This window comes from Misgurnus anguillicaudatus, chromosome 4 (assembly GCF_027580225.2).
Source record: "Misgurnus anguillicaudatus chromosome 4, ASM2758022v2, whole genome shotgun sequence".
Classification (NCBI taxonomy): domain Eukaryota; kingdom Metazoa; phylum Chordata; class Actinopteri; order Cypriniformes; family Cobitidae; genus Misgurnus; species Misgurnus anguillicaudatus.
The window spans coordinates 16625639-16641475 of record NC_073340.2 but is presented as its reverse complement, the minus strand read 5'-3'; the positions used below and the strand labels follow the sequence as shown (position 1 = coordinate 16641475).

Genomic DNA, 15837 nt, shown 5'->3' with positions numbered 1-15837 from the left:
GGCTACTTCCAGCAGGATAATGCACCATGTCACAAAGCTCGAATCATTTCAAATTGGTTTCTTGAACATGACAATGAGTTCACTGTACTAAAATGGCCCCCACAGTCACCAGATCTCTACCCAAAAGAGCATCTTTGGGATGTGGTGGAACGGGAGCTTCGTGCCCTGGATGTGCATCCCACAAATCTCCATCAACTGCAAGATGCTATCCTATCAATATGGGCCAACATTTCTAAAGAATGCTTTCAGCACCTTGTTGAATCAATGCCACATAGAATTAAGGCAGTTCTGAAGGCGAAAGGGAGTCAAACACAGTATTAGTATGGTGTTCCTAATAATACTTTAGGTGAGTGTACTTTTCCATGTATGACAAAGTATGCATCAAGCGGTGAAAAGTGAATAAATCAGTGCATTTGATACAATGCATCCATGAATGCATACAATGCCAGTCTGATCTCCTGTGAGTAAGTATTTTAATGTGAATCGTACAAAAACGTACAATTATTAGAAACAAGTAACCTCTGTTACGAATTGCCATGAGATTGTGTTAAAACTGCATTTGTTCTTTAATGCACTTTGTCAATTCAGAAACAGAGCATGATAGACACAACCAAAGACAAACATTTTCTTTCAACTATGACAGCTACTGTCCTGATATCATGCTGATGCCTACATCATTACTACAGCAATTCATGTAAACACAGACAAAATCTGATTTTATCCCTCACAAAATGATGGTGCTAACTGTCAGTCCTACAGATCGGATTTAAAAACCAAATCAGATTTGTGTGAGCAAAGCCTTAGGAAGCTCTTGAAACATGATACACAGTGAGTGAAAGACAGACTTTCAAAAGCAGAAACTTTCAAAAAACAGAAACAAGGAAGATGCAAGTGAGAGCAAAATTAGACAGAAGAAAATGAAGGCACTGACCCAAATTGCGTTTTTTATCGTCTATGGCGATGAAGCGAATGCAGGGATTATCAGAGACGTACTTGGCCGCCCAGGGGACGTCGATCCGAGCGCCGGCTTTGTAGAAGAGCCCAAGCGCGTAGCGGGAAGAGTAACTGACAGCCGTTAGTTCCTTCAGCTGGTTCTCCCCCATCACTGCACAGAAACACACAACAGTTGTGGATGAAACCCATGGGCTGCTGTCAGCGCATCTCATCTACGCTTCAGACAGATCACAAAGATCAGATGAGAGATTCGCTGTGTTGCCAACTCACAGAGTTTCCACAGCATCTGTCTGATAACACACTTGGGTTAATGTGACAAGAGCATGAAGGTAGAGCAAACAGTTGATGCATAATGGCAATAAAACACAGTTAAAGTTTGAAGTTGCACTTTAAGGGCGCATATTATGTATATCAAGATGTAATATAAGTCTCAGGTGTGCCCAGAATGTGTCTGTGATGTTTCAGCTTAAAATACCCCATGGATCATTTACTATAGCATGTCTAAAATACACCTATTTGGGTGGAAGCAAAAAGCGCTGTTTTCATTTGTGTACCTTTAAATGCAAATACAGCTCCCCACTCCCTTAAATACAAATAGCGAGTTAACTTGGTTAAGAAAGATCTGATTCCAGTCTGATACAATAGTAACTTTAGCCGCATTAGCGCTACAACATGCTAGTCAGTGGCTGTGGGCGGAGCTTTATCAGTGTGACATCACATTAACAAGAGAATCAAAACAGCATGTCTAATAAGGGTTATTGTGTTCACACACTACTGTACCAACGCAGATTTATGTCTAAACACCTTGTAAAAGTGGATTTTGCATAATATGTGCCCTTCAACGAGAATTAAAGGAATATTCAATTTTCTTAAAAGAAAAATCCAGATAATTTACTCACCACCATGTCATCCAAAATGTTGATGTCTTTCTTTGTTCAGTCGAGAAGAAATTATGTTTTTTGACGAAAACATTGCAGGATTTTTCTCATTTTAATGGACTTTAATGGACACCAACACTTAACACGTAACAGTTTTTTTCAACGGAGTTTCAAAGGACTATAAACAATCCCAAACGAGGCATACGGGTCTTATCTAGCAAAACGTTTGTCATTTTTCAAAAACCATTTTTCAGACCTAACGTAAAAGCGTAGTGACGCAGAGAGGTCACATGTTACATACATAAAACGCAAATTTGCGGACCATTGTAAACAATAAACTGACACAAAGACATTAATTAGTATCAGCCGACACACAACAACGTCGGAACGGTCCTCTTTCAACACAAACACTTTGTAAACACTGGGGCGGAGTTTCGCGTTCGTCTTCTGTGACCTCTTGACGTCATGACGTATTGCGTGGGGTCACCTGGCGCATCACGACCAGATCTAGAGAAGAAGTTGTGCTTCAAAAGTGTATATTTGTTATTTTTCTTGTCAAAAATGACAATCGTTTCGCTAGATAAGACCCTCATGCCTCGTTTGGGATCGTTTATAGTCCTTTGAAACTCCGTTGAAAAAAACCGCTACGTGTTGAGTTAAGTGTTAATTGTTGGTGTTTATTAAAGTCCATTAAAATGAGAAAAATCATGCAATGTTTTCCTCAAAAAACATAATTTCTTCTCGACTGAACAAAGAAAGACATCAACATTTTGGATGACATGGTGGTGAGTAAATTATCTGGATTTTTCTTTTAAGAAAATGGAATATTCCTTTAATGTAATGAATAGACATGCTTCAGATTATTTTTTTGTAAAATGCTGTCCTTGTTTCCCATCTTGAACATCTGTTATTTATTGGAAACAAGCAGTCACACTAAGGCCTGCTTTAGTTATTTAGGGCCCACAGGTACTGAGTGTATTGGAGGTCAAGGGTCAAGCTTGTGGAATCAAATGCATATTTCGGCTCAAAGACACTCCTGTTTTCAGTAAGGAAGAAAGGGTTTTTGTGGAAAAGCAACAGAGAGGAATGAGTGGGATCTAATCAACATTTGTGTACTAAGCAAAATCTGAAGCAACAGACAGATGTTTGGTCAAAATCGATGAACAAAAACACTAACTCATCAACTTCCCTTTACGCACATGTGAGCCATGTGAAGCATCAGGATTAGGAAATTTGTCCGCACAGTGGATCCCCTTAAAATCAAATTGGAGTATCAAATAATTGTGTTTTAATGATGAATGTGTTTATTTTGGGTGCACATGTGTTCATCTGTTTTGGATTTTCTGTTCTTAGTAAGCATTGCATTTCCATGTGTTAGCCATTTAAATACTAATGATTAAATCAATAGGTAACAGATTCCTGTAGCACCTACAATTTTTGCCAAGTTTCACTGTCAGACGCTACATGCTTTATATGGCATAATGCAATGATCAGACAACCTTTCAATGGGTAATAATCACGTTATAGCCTGTTTGATTGGTGATATATATATAAAAAAAATCACAGATGAATTACTATCTCAATTATTTCTCCTAGATGAGATAAAATTGGGATCAAATAGGGACTTTTGCTCAAGTCTCCATTACAGATTTAGAAGAGATCTCAACAATGTCACAACTGAGCTCAAACTGGCCAAGTCTGAATCAGAATAAAGTCAATATTATTGAAGACTTCAATATAAACTTAATTATTTTTTCACCAAATTTTGATTATTTTATCAAATATTCTAATTTTACAGCTTTTTAAAGAGACATTCAATTTTTTTAAATATGCTAATTTTCCAGCTGTTCTAGAGTTAAACATTTGATTCTTACCATTTGGAATCATCAGCTGATCTCCAGGTCTGGCGCTAGCACTTTTAGCATAGCTTAGCACAATCCATTAAATCTGATTATACCTATTTCAATAAAGTACATCAAATGATGATGTACTATGACAACAGAGGGGAGACGGTCACATGACTATCCTTGGATACGTCCCTTTATCACCTTCTGTGTCATAGAGGAACATCTGGGGATGATTAGGAGCATGTATGTGCCTCTTGGTACACAGGCAATCTGGTGAGGCACTTGAGCATGGAAAGCCTAGGGATAATACAAACTCTGTCAGCTGAATCCAAAAGACTTTCTGTTTTCCATGCTAATGGAATCTGGTTACAGAACACGGCATTGTAATCAGCATAAAAGATCCTGACATTGGATGGTTATCTAATGAAACAGATATGAGAACATTTTTTGCCATATTAACCATTGAGTTGTCAAAAATCACTTTCACTAGAGCTGGACAATGAGTACGAATCTACGTTAATGAGTCATTCCACTATCAACAGGCTATGACTTTTATTTAAAGTAAAACCTATTTGGTGGTCTTCATGACTTGAGTTAAGAAACAGGTACTGAAATGTTTTTGGAACTGTGCCTTGATAAAGAAAAGCACAGGCTACACATGCAGCTTTTTTCAGGCTGCTTTAAAAAGCAAAGATCTGAGTCGTGGTGTTAAGTGGATTCTGCTCTACATTACCTCTCACCACCATCGACCCCTTTACTGCCGGCTCAGGTTGGTAACATGATTACCACTGACAGGTTAATACTGTGAGTCTTCTTGATTTCAGCTCAACCGCACGCCACATGCTTTACAAACCAGCTGATTTAAGAAATGAAAAGAAACAATCTACTGCTAAAATGACAGAGCTACACCTCTATGAACCTAAAAGAAAAAAAGCGAGAAAAATCGATTTAAAGATGTTTGAAGGTTGAAAAACAAAATCACTGCATCCATACATTGAAATCACTGGTAAAACTATAGACTTGGTACACACAAAGTCAAAAATAATATCTATAGGAAAAAAAAAAATTTTCAACTATTTTCTTTCTTTTATTGTTTGATTGACATTGAGACAGACAGCTTTAAGATCTACTGATCTACTATTCTTATAAAAAGAGATATTTTTAACATGTGTATTCTGTGTATATGTGTATATATTGGGGTTGGGAACTCAGGATCTGTCAGTAAGCGCAAGGAAGATTGTTTGTCCTATTAATAATTTTGCCCATTGGCCTACTAATCATCCCTCATACTAATTGGCTATATCAGTCTGTCTTCTCTCTACTAATAAGCTGTTGTGTGGTGGGCGTTCTGGTGCAATATGGCTGCCGTCGCATCATCCAGGTAGATGCTGCACATTGGTGGTGGTTGAGGAGATTCCCCCATTCATATGTAAAGCGCTTTGAGTACTGAGAAAAGCGCTATATAAATATAATGAATTAATTATTATAACTCTTTTAACATTAAGCAAGTCCTTCACTTTATGTTTTAAAACCGCAACCAAAATGTCTGACGCACAAGTGGATGGACATGCATCCTTTGTATTATTTAGGACGGTACACCTCCCAGAAAATCTACAAATTAAGATCATTTTAGATGTTTGATGACTATTTAGAGCATTGAGATCGCAAGACGAGGGCTTAATGTACTTATTTTTAAAAATTAAAACTAAATTTCGACCAAAATCAAAATGTTCACTTTCTTTTGCCTGTAGCTCAAAATTAAAATGTGCGCATTCCGTCTCATTAAGACAGCACGGGTCACCAATATTTCTTAGAATATGGGGTTAAACTTCTATCTCATCATGAGATAGCTAGTCCTGAAAATGATAGTTCACCCCAAAATAAAAATTAGCCAATTTGTTTCTGTTTATTTTCTGTTATTACACTCTAAGTTGGTCCGGACCAAAAGCAAAAAATTATACATTGTAGCTTTTTTAGCAGTTTTGGTTCCTTTTCATACCACACTGATGGCTCTGGTAAACACCAGTTGAAACAAACCATAATTCACATCACTCATTGGCCACATGTATTTGAATGTATTTCCTGCTTCTCTGTTGGTCAAAATCAACATGCGCAAAATTCCAACGGAATACCGGAAGTAAAAAAAAAAGAAGGTAAATACAGCAGACACCATAGACAGACGGCTGCGTGCTGTAATTATGTCCATGGTTGTTATACATAGTTTGTATACAGTACTCTAGACAAACGGTTCATTTCCAGAATGAAGCGCGGATGCGGCTTGAAAACAATGCTTTGATGCACTGCAAACAGGGAAGCCACCAAATTTCTGAGGCTCCGCGCCTCCTTGAACTCCAGGTTGGTCCACGATCTGCCATTGTGGCAACATTGCCAATAGAAACTGTCAACAAACACTTCCTTATCCCATAATGCACATCGCAGCTGACTACGGCAGCTGGTTTAGTCCAAAAATGCGCAGTTCTTTTGCAGTTAGGTCGGTTCAATCTCGGATCGTGTTCCCACCACAAACGAACCGCTCCAGAGTTCGTTTGAAAGCGTACCGAGATCACCTCTTCAAGGAGGTCTCGGTCCGCTTGTTTTGACCTTTTCTGCTGCGCACCAAAGTTCGATTGCTGCATTCTCACCTGCCCAACGAACTCTGGTACGATTCAACCGAACTAAACAAGGCAGGTGTGAAAGCACCCTTATTCTGGGACTAAGATAAGCCCTGTCTGGGAAACTACCCCAATAAGTATAACGTATTAAATTTTTCTTATGTAAGTACACTGTAGTTAACAGCCGTATCTACTTAAAAAAAATCACTTCAACTGTTAACACTTCAAAAATGTTTTTAAATTTTCCCACTTTAAGTGAATTTTTTTTAGAGGTTACCAATTGAAGTAATTTTTAAACGTTCACATTTCACATACTTTCATATTGTATTATGCTTATATAGTTTTTGGGTATTCGATTATAGTGGGATCTAAAAGTCTGAGGCCACATTGAAAAGCTTAAGGACTATAGTTATCGTCTTATTTTCTAAAATAAGAAGGTAAAAATGTGTAAAATTAATACTAAAATGCGGCACTGTTGTTAAGTCACTAATCAAATAAGCAAATTTGTGACATTGTCGATGTTTTATTCTTAGTACAAAAGGTCAAATTTCCTCTGAAGCACACACTGGAACATTCCCAAATCATGTTGTGATAACACCGATAATCAGGTTTTATCACTGATCTATATAGATGACTGGATTGCGCATGACGTCACAACTGTGAAGCCACCGCGCCGCCATGTTGGTATACCCAAACATTCTATTAAATCAATGAACGCGATCGGATTTTAATGATAAAACATCACTTTACTAGTCTTCGTTTTTATATCTGAAGTTACCCTGTACATTATTACAACACAAACGTCCTAAGCATGTACATAGTTATTTACTGAAAGTTGTACATTTTAGTTTATAATCAGTTATTATACATTCATCTTCATTACAGTATCAGATCAGCAGACAGACCGCAGCATATTTAGTATTAATGACAAACGTGCTCATTCTGAAATCTAAATAAATAATCATACTTTGTACCATATGTGCATGCAATAATTTGCTGGTTTTATGTTATCTAAACTTACAAGTTACCTAAACTTATTTAGAAAATAACGCTGACCGTATAGCTGAATGTCAAAAAAAACTTTATTTATACCCGTGTCATTAACAGAACGCAGCAGACACACTCACATTAACGTTTTTTTTTATAAATCCAGTTTCCTGCCCGATTAAAACATAAACATTGCAAATAACACCAGAATTAACAGTTAATTTACCTTCACATATCCTAAAAATAATCTTGCGTGACTGATACGTTGTAAAGCGGGTGAATTTAAAACATGATTTTGAATGGAAGTCAATGACGCCGTCTGCCGGTTGGGTATACCAAGATTGCGGCTCGAACTCTGCGCTGGCTTCACCTCACGCTGTTAAGTTAAGCGTTCTATGCGCAATCCAGTCATTTATATAGATCAGTGGTTCTCAAACTTTTTCAGCGTGCGGCCCCCCTTTTGTATGGTGCATTCCTTCGCGGCCCCCCACTTAAGAAAATTTATGACAAGAAACTGTTTTGAAACTCAACTTTTAATTAAACAAAACATATTAAATGATACAAAGTAGTGTTGTTGGTTAGTAGTCTTATTTTTTTAGGTTTAATTGCAAAGAATTCATGATAAATTAATTTATTTATAAAATGTCATAAAACTGGGGCCTCCCTGGCACCATCTCGCGGGCCCCAGTTTGAGAACCACTGATATAGATCAGTGGGTTTTATCAAGTCCATGTCAGCTTAAATGCATGACATCATTAACTGCATTTTTGTACATTCATCTAAAGAAACGACTTTTGAGTGCAAATGATAAAGTTAGAAATGCTTCTGAAAAGAGCAGCATAGTTGAATAATGAATTCCCAGAGTGACCAGTGTGTTGCTTTCCCTTTATAGCATCTTTGTCAAGACTCATTCTCCGAAATTATGACTTCTCAAAATGTTTTGGTTGCTAATTTGACATGATATTGTGCTGACAGACAAAAAATGATATTCACCTTGAGGAACATTTATCCTTTTCTACATTTCTCTCCCAATCATCCTCAGCCCACAGAGACACCATCACTTTTACTTAAGTGACATATTAAGCTCTAAAATGTGCCATTTTACATTTTATAGCCTACACTTTTATAAAAGATGCATACCCTTTGTGCTCTTATGGTGATTTTTTGTATTTGTATTGATGATTACTAATGGCAGTAATGCGCAACGAGAGCATTGGTGAGCACTTCGGTAAAAATTTCCTCTTGGTTCGGACCAGAGGGATTTGATTTTATTACACACATCTGTGATCTTTAGCCTTTTTCCATGAGACATCCTCAAGTTGAAAGACTGAGCCAAATTTTTGCCAAACACTTACATGAACGCTGCACAGCATCAAACACGAGACATATCTTACTAAACCACATTCTCATGCAGGGCCTTACAGACACACCTGATGTCCTCTTCCTCTGCACACGCTTGTCATCAGAGTCTGTTTTGCATCTGTCTATATAAATTTTCAATCTGTGTAAGCGGAGTTGAGGGTTTTGGGCAGCTGTGCTATATCTGCAAGAACAGGCCTCACATGAGAAGATGAGAGAAAAGAAAAATAAAAGGAGGAAGATGCAAACCCTGCATGGTTTTAAAAAACAGTTCACTTAAAACTCTGCATTACTTTATCAATAAATCACAAAATGAGTTTGTTTTGGAGAATATTTACACTGCTTGTTTCCAGAATCTTGCTTGACAGCTATGTCACCATTCAATTTCAGTGTCAGTAAAACAATACATTTCATATTACTATTAGTAAATACCCAAGCAGCATAAGCCTGCAAATCAGCCATCATTAGTCTGGGAGCGTTTGCCTCATCTACCCAGAAAAAGCAAATCGTTTTACATCTCAAGTCTATTCCGACACGTGTTGGGCTTTAAGACAGACTACATTAGTATCTGTGAGCGTGTGTGCTTGTAGTTCAGGGATGAGAAGGTTAACGTTTTCCATTTGGCCGCTCGGGGGCATGTTTTGAACTCTGTGCTTGCGGCCCCTGGATCTTTGATGTGGGAGTGGGTAAAATGTTCACTTTAACTCAGCATGTTGACAGAGCAATCCTTAATCAATGCTGGCTACAACATACAGTGAGTCCTACAGTTACCTACTTGTCTTTCTAGGTTTATTGTTCATTTCAATTGTAATTATATTAGGTGTTCTTCGTTCATTCGCTAATGTTTGTTTATTTACCTTGTAAGGTAACTTAACAAGTTTATACGAATCAAGATGAATGAAAGCTGTTAAATTAAACATTGTTATTTCCTGTTATTTCATTGCATGACTTAATGTTAATGAATATTTAATTTGATCGCACAAGGGTACACAAGAACTGCACTGGAAAGTATACTCTTTATCAATATACGATCCAAGCTGTCACTTGGGTGGTAACCTTTCAAAAAGTACACCTTTGCACATGAAGAGTTCTATTAGTACCTCAGAGGTATATATTCGTAATCGTACCAGATGTATAAATGTAAATGAAGAGTTAAACGCCATTTAAAAAAAATAGTTTACTGCCAAAATCAATATTGTATCAGGTCAGTATTAACCTCTTACACTCTGAGGCTATTTTGGGGATTTTCGCCTGGATTTGGCCTACCCAATTTCAAAAGCTTCTTATACCCACAAGCAGAGGTGCACATACAAAAGTTTGGTATCATTTTACAGGAAACCCTTTGAAATGACATAAAACACTGTTGAAAGTGCTCAACATGGTTGTATGTGTTGTAAGTCCTCTAATAAACACAAAAATAAATAGGCGCTTTTTGATGTTTTTTTTTTCTAAAGTCTGTATTTAAAAGTGTATAACTCTGGCCCTGAGTGGTAACGAAACCTGCAGACAGTTTTGTTTGATTCCAGCTATTGCCAGCTTACAGAGGAAGAAGGATTTTTCTCTATCATTATAAATGCAAAAGTTATTTTACTGAAGGGAGGAATAATACCCTTTTTGTATTTAATTTCAGCCTAAACATATTTGAAGTGCTCCCATACCCACATACAGTGGAATAAATGCAATATCTTTATATCATTTTGCAGAAAACCCTTTGAAGTTACAGAAAAAGCTGCTGTTTGTGACAAATAGTGTTATTTATGTTGTTTTTCATATGATAAAAAACCAAATTTTCTTTTTTTATGTTGTAAATATGTCTTTTATAGTGTATAACTCTGGTTCTGGGTGCTCTAGCAGAATGCAGACAGTTCTGGTTGTTACCAGCAGCAGACAGTAAACACCCAAAAAAAGAATGATCTCTTTAGCATGTCGCATTCAAAAGATATTCTTATTTTACTGAAGGGTGCGAAAATATATTTTTCAAATATTAATTTTTTGTTTTGCACATATAATAAATAGCAAGGGATTATTCATGCACACAACCCAAGAAAATGCTGTGAATGGACTCATTTTTTAGAGTAGGACCTAAGAGAAAAGATGGTGTATCATTTGTGGCTATCTGTGCTATCTGAGGCAGTCCACACTCAAGTTTCCCATATGTTTACAAAAGACCATTTTTTACCTCATAATTCATTCGACGATTGTTGGATATGTGATGACAATAGAACAAAAATAACGCTGAGAGTGAGAACTTTCATTTGATATAAGACTTGCCCATGTTTGTCATACTTGAAAAATATGAAATATGTGAATATTAAATGGTATTAAAAAATATGGGGGGGGGGGTGATAGTGTAAATTAAGTGTAACTAACTTTCTTACAGTAAAACATATCTCAAAGTGATGCATATCTGCAGAAAGTAGAGACTCTAAGCTTTCAAACAGTATCTCATATGTGGTACTGGGTCCATGACAGATCATTACAAATTACAGGAATATTTTATATTAAGTCAAAATAAGATAATTCTGGACACGTTACAGGGTCCCAGAGTTAAAGAAGTTAAAAAGTAAACTCTTAATTTTACGCAAAATCCAATATCTAATTATTCTGTAATCTTTTCTTAATTTTTCCCCAAAACTTGATTAGCGCCACTCCTCCTTCTTTGCAGAATGCAATAAATCCGCTCAACAAATCATAGCGCACCATTCCACGCACTGTAAACAACAATGGCGGCACGTTGAACACACACGGAATCCTAGTTTTCCTCATCTACTTTGTACTTCGTGACCAACAAATAAACAAACAAACAAAAACAAAATAATTATTTTGTTGGCATTGATAAACCTGTGATGGTTTTCTGTGACGTGGAAGAAACATAAGCCATCAAAATTGAATACTTTACACGAGAGGCACTCCGACGAAGGAAAAATGTTGCTTGTTCTCCCGACAGCATCAAGCTTTTGTCATGCTAACATATTGACCCCAGGGGATCTTATGAAAAACTTTCCATTATTTTACTCAAAGCCAACGAAAATCGAGCAGGACCAAAACATTTTACAGTTTAGCGACGACGTCCCAAGTATAACAGCCGCAATGACAGTGTTCTTTGACAAAGTAAGTGTTTTGATTAATGCCATTAATGTTTATTTTAAAGATGTAAAGTAGAATGCACATTAATATATTGATTAAATAGATTTATTGCATTTTGTGGGAAAAAAATCTGTTTTTATAATGAATCTTTGAAAATCTAATTATGTATTTGAATTTTTTATGTTATTATAACCTAAACATGCTATGTGAGTTTGTACCAGAAAAATAGTGGTTTTCATCTGGTCACTTTTGGTATAGAAAACACGTTTTTACCCAAATTAGTCAAAATGGATTTATTGCGTTTTGGAACCAAACTCTTCAAATATCTATCTAATATAAATTTCTATATCTAAATTAATTGTACATATTAGGGCGATATAATATAATGATAAACTAATGACAGAGCCAATCAAATCTATTTGAACTTGTAAGTGCACGTGCATTTGAAAAGACAGATGACACTGTGGAGAAGCTCATTGCAGAGGCCCATAACATAAAATAACATAAATATTTCCATTTTATTGAAGGAAATATGCAATATTAGTTAATGCCATTGAAGGTAAATGATTTGCGCGAGTACTGCGCCTCGCGAGCGAATTAGCATAAAGTTGTTGTTATCGATTCGTCCGGTGATGTGGACGCCAATAAAGTTATCGTTAAGGTTAATGTTATAGAGTTATCAATAGAATGTGAATAGCCCTTAACCCTTATTACAAGAAAAACAATAATTTACAAGACAACAAGAGGCCGATTATCTATTAAAATATTAATAAAGAGAATAAAATGTGCAGTGTGTGCAGGAAGGTTTACATTTTTATCGAAGACTTCACATGTTCACAAAGCACCACTGTACATCAAAATTAACTCTGAAACAAAATCTAGATCTTAAATGCAGAAGTTGTGTGAACGACCACAAAGCATGAGATATGGTGGGCTCATGTTAAAGCATGAGATATGAGGCTTCCTTCTAGAGCTTCCTCTCATAAGCATGTGCGTGTGTGCACGTGTGTGTGTGTGTGTTCAAAAGAGTGGTGAAGAATTACTGAGCTACAGGGTTATTAGAAAAGTAAGGACCCAAGAGAACATGTAGGAGTGAGTCTGGCCCAAACCCAGGTAGTTATGCACATCTGCATAACATCTACACACACACACACACGCACGCACGCGCACGCGCACACACACACGCACGCACACACACGCACACAGACGCACACACACACAAACACTCTCAGATTACTCACACACAGTAATGCTGTGGATATAAAGAGGAGTATCTACTTAAAGAGACATTCAAACTTTTTCACACTAAAACCTTAAGTTCAGTTCAGACATCACAATCCTCTTAATTTTTTTATAATGCAGCATGTTCCCAATAACATCCACTTAATATATTTTCATGTAGGCTCTGTTCCAAAACCTATAAAACAGCATTTGTAGACAGGATTTTAAGGTATTATGGATACGTTCCTGACACAAAGAGTGTTTGTATAAAGTAGGCAACATGCCTTACTTTGCCAAATTCATACATTTCTCAGTGACATGGAAATCCCATAATGCACTACAACAACAACAAAAAAATCACAATTTTTATTATGAAATGTAGTGAAGTGCAAAGTACAATATTATGCATCAGAATGTAGTGAAGTAAAAGTTTGCCAGAGAAAAACAGTGATTACATACAAACACTTAAATCCTGGGCAAAAATACTTCACACCTCTGGCACCTTCTAGATGTGCAAAACACTCGCCATGTCCAAAATCGCCTACTTCCATAATATATTTATGTATATGTCTCAATTCATGGTATTTGAAAAACAGTACCCAAGATGATGTACTTTTCCAGCTAGATATTTTTAAGTGATGGACACTTTACTGTCCCATGAGGCCTTGCGAGCTGAGGAGACACCAAAAGGGTAACAAAAAATATGATTTGTTCACGATCATTAATACGATATTGCCTAGCTTGTCGCTGCAAGCGACGGCTCTGTGTAGTAAATGCCACTCCACTTGAAAACAGGTGATGGAGATTTACTACTAATTTATACAGAACCGGCTTTACTAATGAGATGCGCATAACAATCCCGCACTGAAAAAACGAACTTTTTGCTGTAGTAATATATATTAGATTAACTCTCATAATTTCTACATAATAATATTAACATTTATTGAGAACTAGATTTTCCTAAGTAAAATGATGATAAATACACAATTATTTCATGTAGAAAATGAACTGTGGAAATAGTAAGTTGTATTAGATATTTTCTTGTATTATTTAACTGTTTTATAGTCACTGCACATAGTCCTAAAATAATTAAGTAAATTTTAATCAAAACTTTAGCAGATTCAAGTAAAAAAAAATTGTTCATTTAACTTAAAAATATTAAATCCATTAAACTAAAAAAATAAGTAAAGTAAAATTTACTTAAATTTATTTGCACATGTTGTAAGGAATACCCACAATCCTTTGCGCCTGAATATTTTTTAATTTTTTAAGCTTTATCACAGAATATGACCTTTAACTACTTAAATATTTGTTAGTAATATGTCATAAAGGTTTAAGCTCTTATACTATTGATGTTGTTTTGTTGTAAATGATAATTTTGTGAAGTCACCGTACATGAACCCTGTTCAGAACATTATATTGTAATTCTCTCCACACTGCATGTCAGTAACGCAGTTTGTGTGCATTTCTGTTCAGAGTCAAGTTTATTCAATGACTTGTAGTCAGTCATGAATTTTGTGTTATAATGCCATTTATAACACTAAAAATGACTAGGTCCATAGAAATATGTTAAAGAAAAAAAAACAGTAAATACGATTTATTTAATATTTTTAGGACAGCAATGCTTCAATTTTCAAAAAAAAAAACTAATAGACTTTACCTAAACGATTAAAATAAATCTAACTTCTAAAAAAAATAATGAAGTAACATTCACTTAATTATTTAACATATGGCGTATCATGCATTATTAAGTAAATTTTATTTGATTTTAGTAGGCAAGTTTTACTTAAAGCAGTAAATTTTACTTGCAAAAACCGTGCAAATTGTTACGTGTAACGGGTTGCTTTAATGAAAGCGATGAAAAGGTGAATATATGTGCAAAAGGTGTTTATTATGTAAAATCCCAATAAGGGCCAGCAAACAAATCCAAACAGGGTTAATCCACAAAACGTAATCCAAATACAGGCGATAGTTCAAGGCAGGCGGCAAACAGATGTCAAAATAAAAGTCCAAAATACAAAAATACACAGAATACAAGAAAAACACAGAACAAAACCATTACAGTTACGAGGATTTTTTAAAGTAAATTTTACAAGTTGTTTTTTTCAGTGCACTCGATATATCGGCCAGCCCTATAAACCAGAAGGTACTTAATCCAATTCAGTACATACGTCACAGTACACAATTTTGCATGCTAATATTTCTATGATGCACACCACAAAGCATTCACCTATGAATCAGTTACTTGTGAGATTTTAATTGAGTTAGGACGCTGTCTACAAAGATGGCAGCTGTCTACATAGGCACCGGACAGCAAGGTATCTCACTACCTGGAACAGAGCCTCAGTTTTTAAAACAATAGCCCTATATCAGAAGACCTCTATATTGAGAAAATGTGTGATTATTAATGAAGTTTGTGTGGGCATAATTAGCAATAATTAAATAACATCAAGGCCATGGAAAGTGCTATCAGCATGTTGTAAACAACGGGTCAGTGAAATTTATGCAGACTGGCATGTCATTTTCAGGGCTGGTTGCACATCATAAAAGCTTCTTGGAGTGAAATTGAAATCCAGTGTTATTGTGCAACACGCTCTCTGGTTCACAAGCAATCAATGGGGGGTTAAAGGGAAAAGGTGATGAATAATGATACAAGGGCATTTTCCCACAAAACAAAGTGCACATTTTGACTGCCAATGTGTCAATTCTGTAGAAATATAAAGTCAACCAGGGCTATTCTCACAGTGGTTCTGGATATGTGAATATTCCCAAGAGGGACAGGATCCAGCTTTCCTTCTTAGAAGTTGGCCTAACTGGAGCTACCAGTGAAGGGTGTCAGGGGTTGTGATTTAAACATTCTCCTGTTTTATAACTTATGATTGTCTCATGGCC

The 15837-nt window shown here is 36.1% G+C and overlaps 1 protein-coding gene across 4 annotated transcripts in view; it reads right to left on the bottom strand.

The window, feature by feature from the left end:
• Nucleotides 1-15837, bottom strand: part of rnls (renalase, FAD-dependent amine oxidase) — a 56751-nt gene that overhangs the window by 17094 nt on the left and 23820 nt on the right. For 3 of the 4 annotated variants that reach the window (XM_055175574.2, XM_055175572.2, XM_055175571.2), the window contains exon 5: nt 932-1105. The exons of the other annotated variant lie outside the window; for it this stretch is intronic. In XM_055175574.2, coding sequence (XP_055031549.2) covers nt 932-1105 — 174 coding nt within the window. The remainder of the gene's footprint in view (nt 1-931; nt 1106-15837) is intronic. 4 annotated transcript variants of the gene reach the window in all.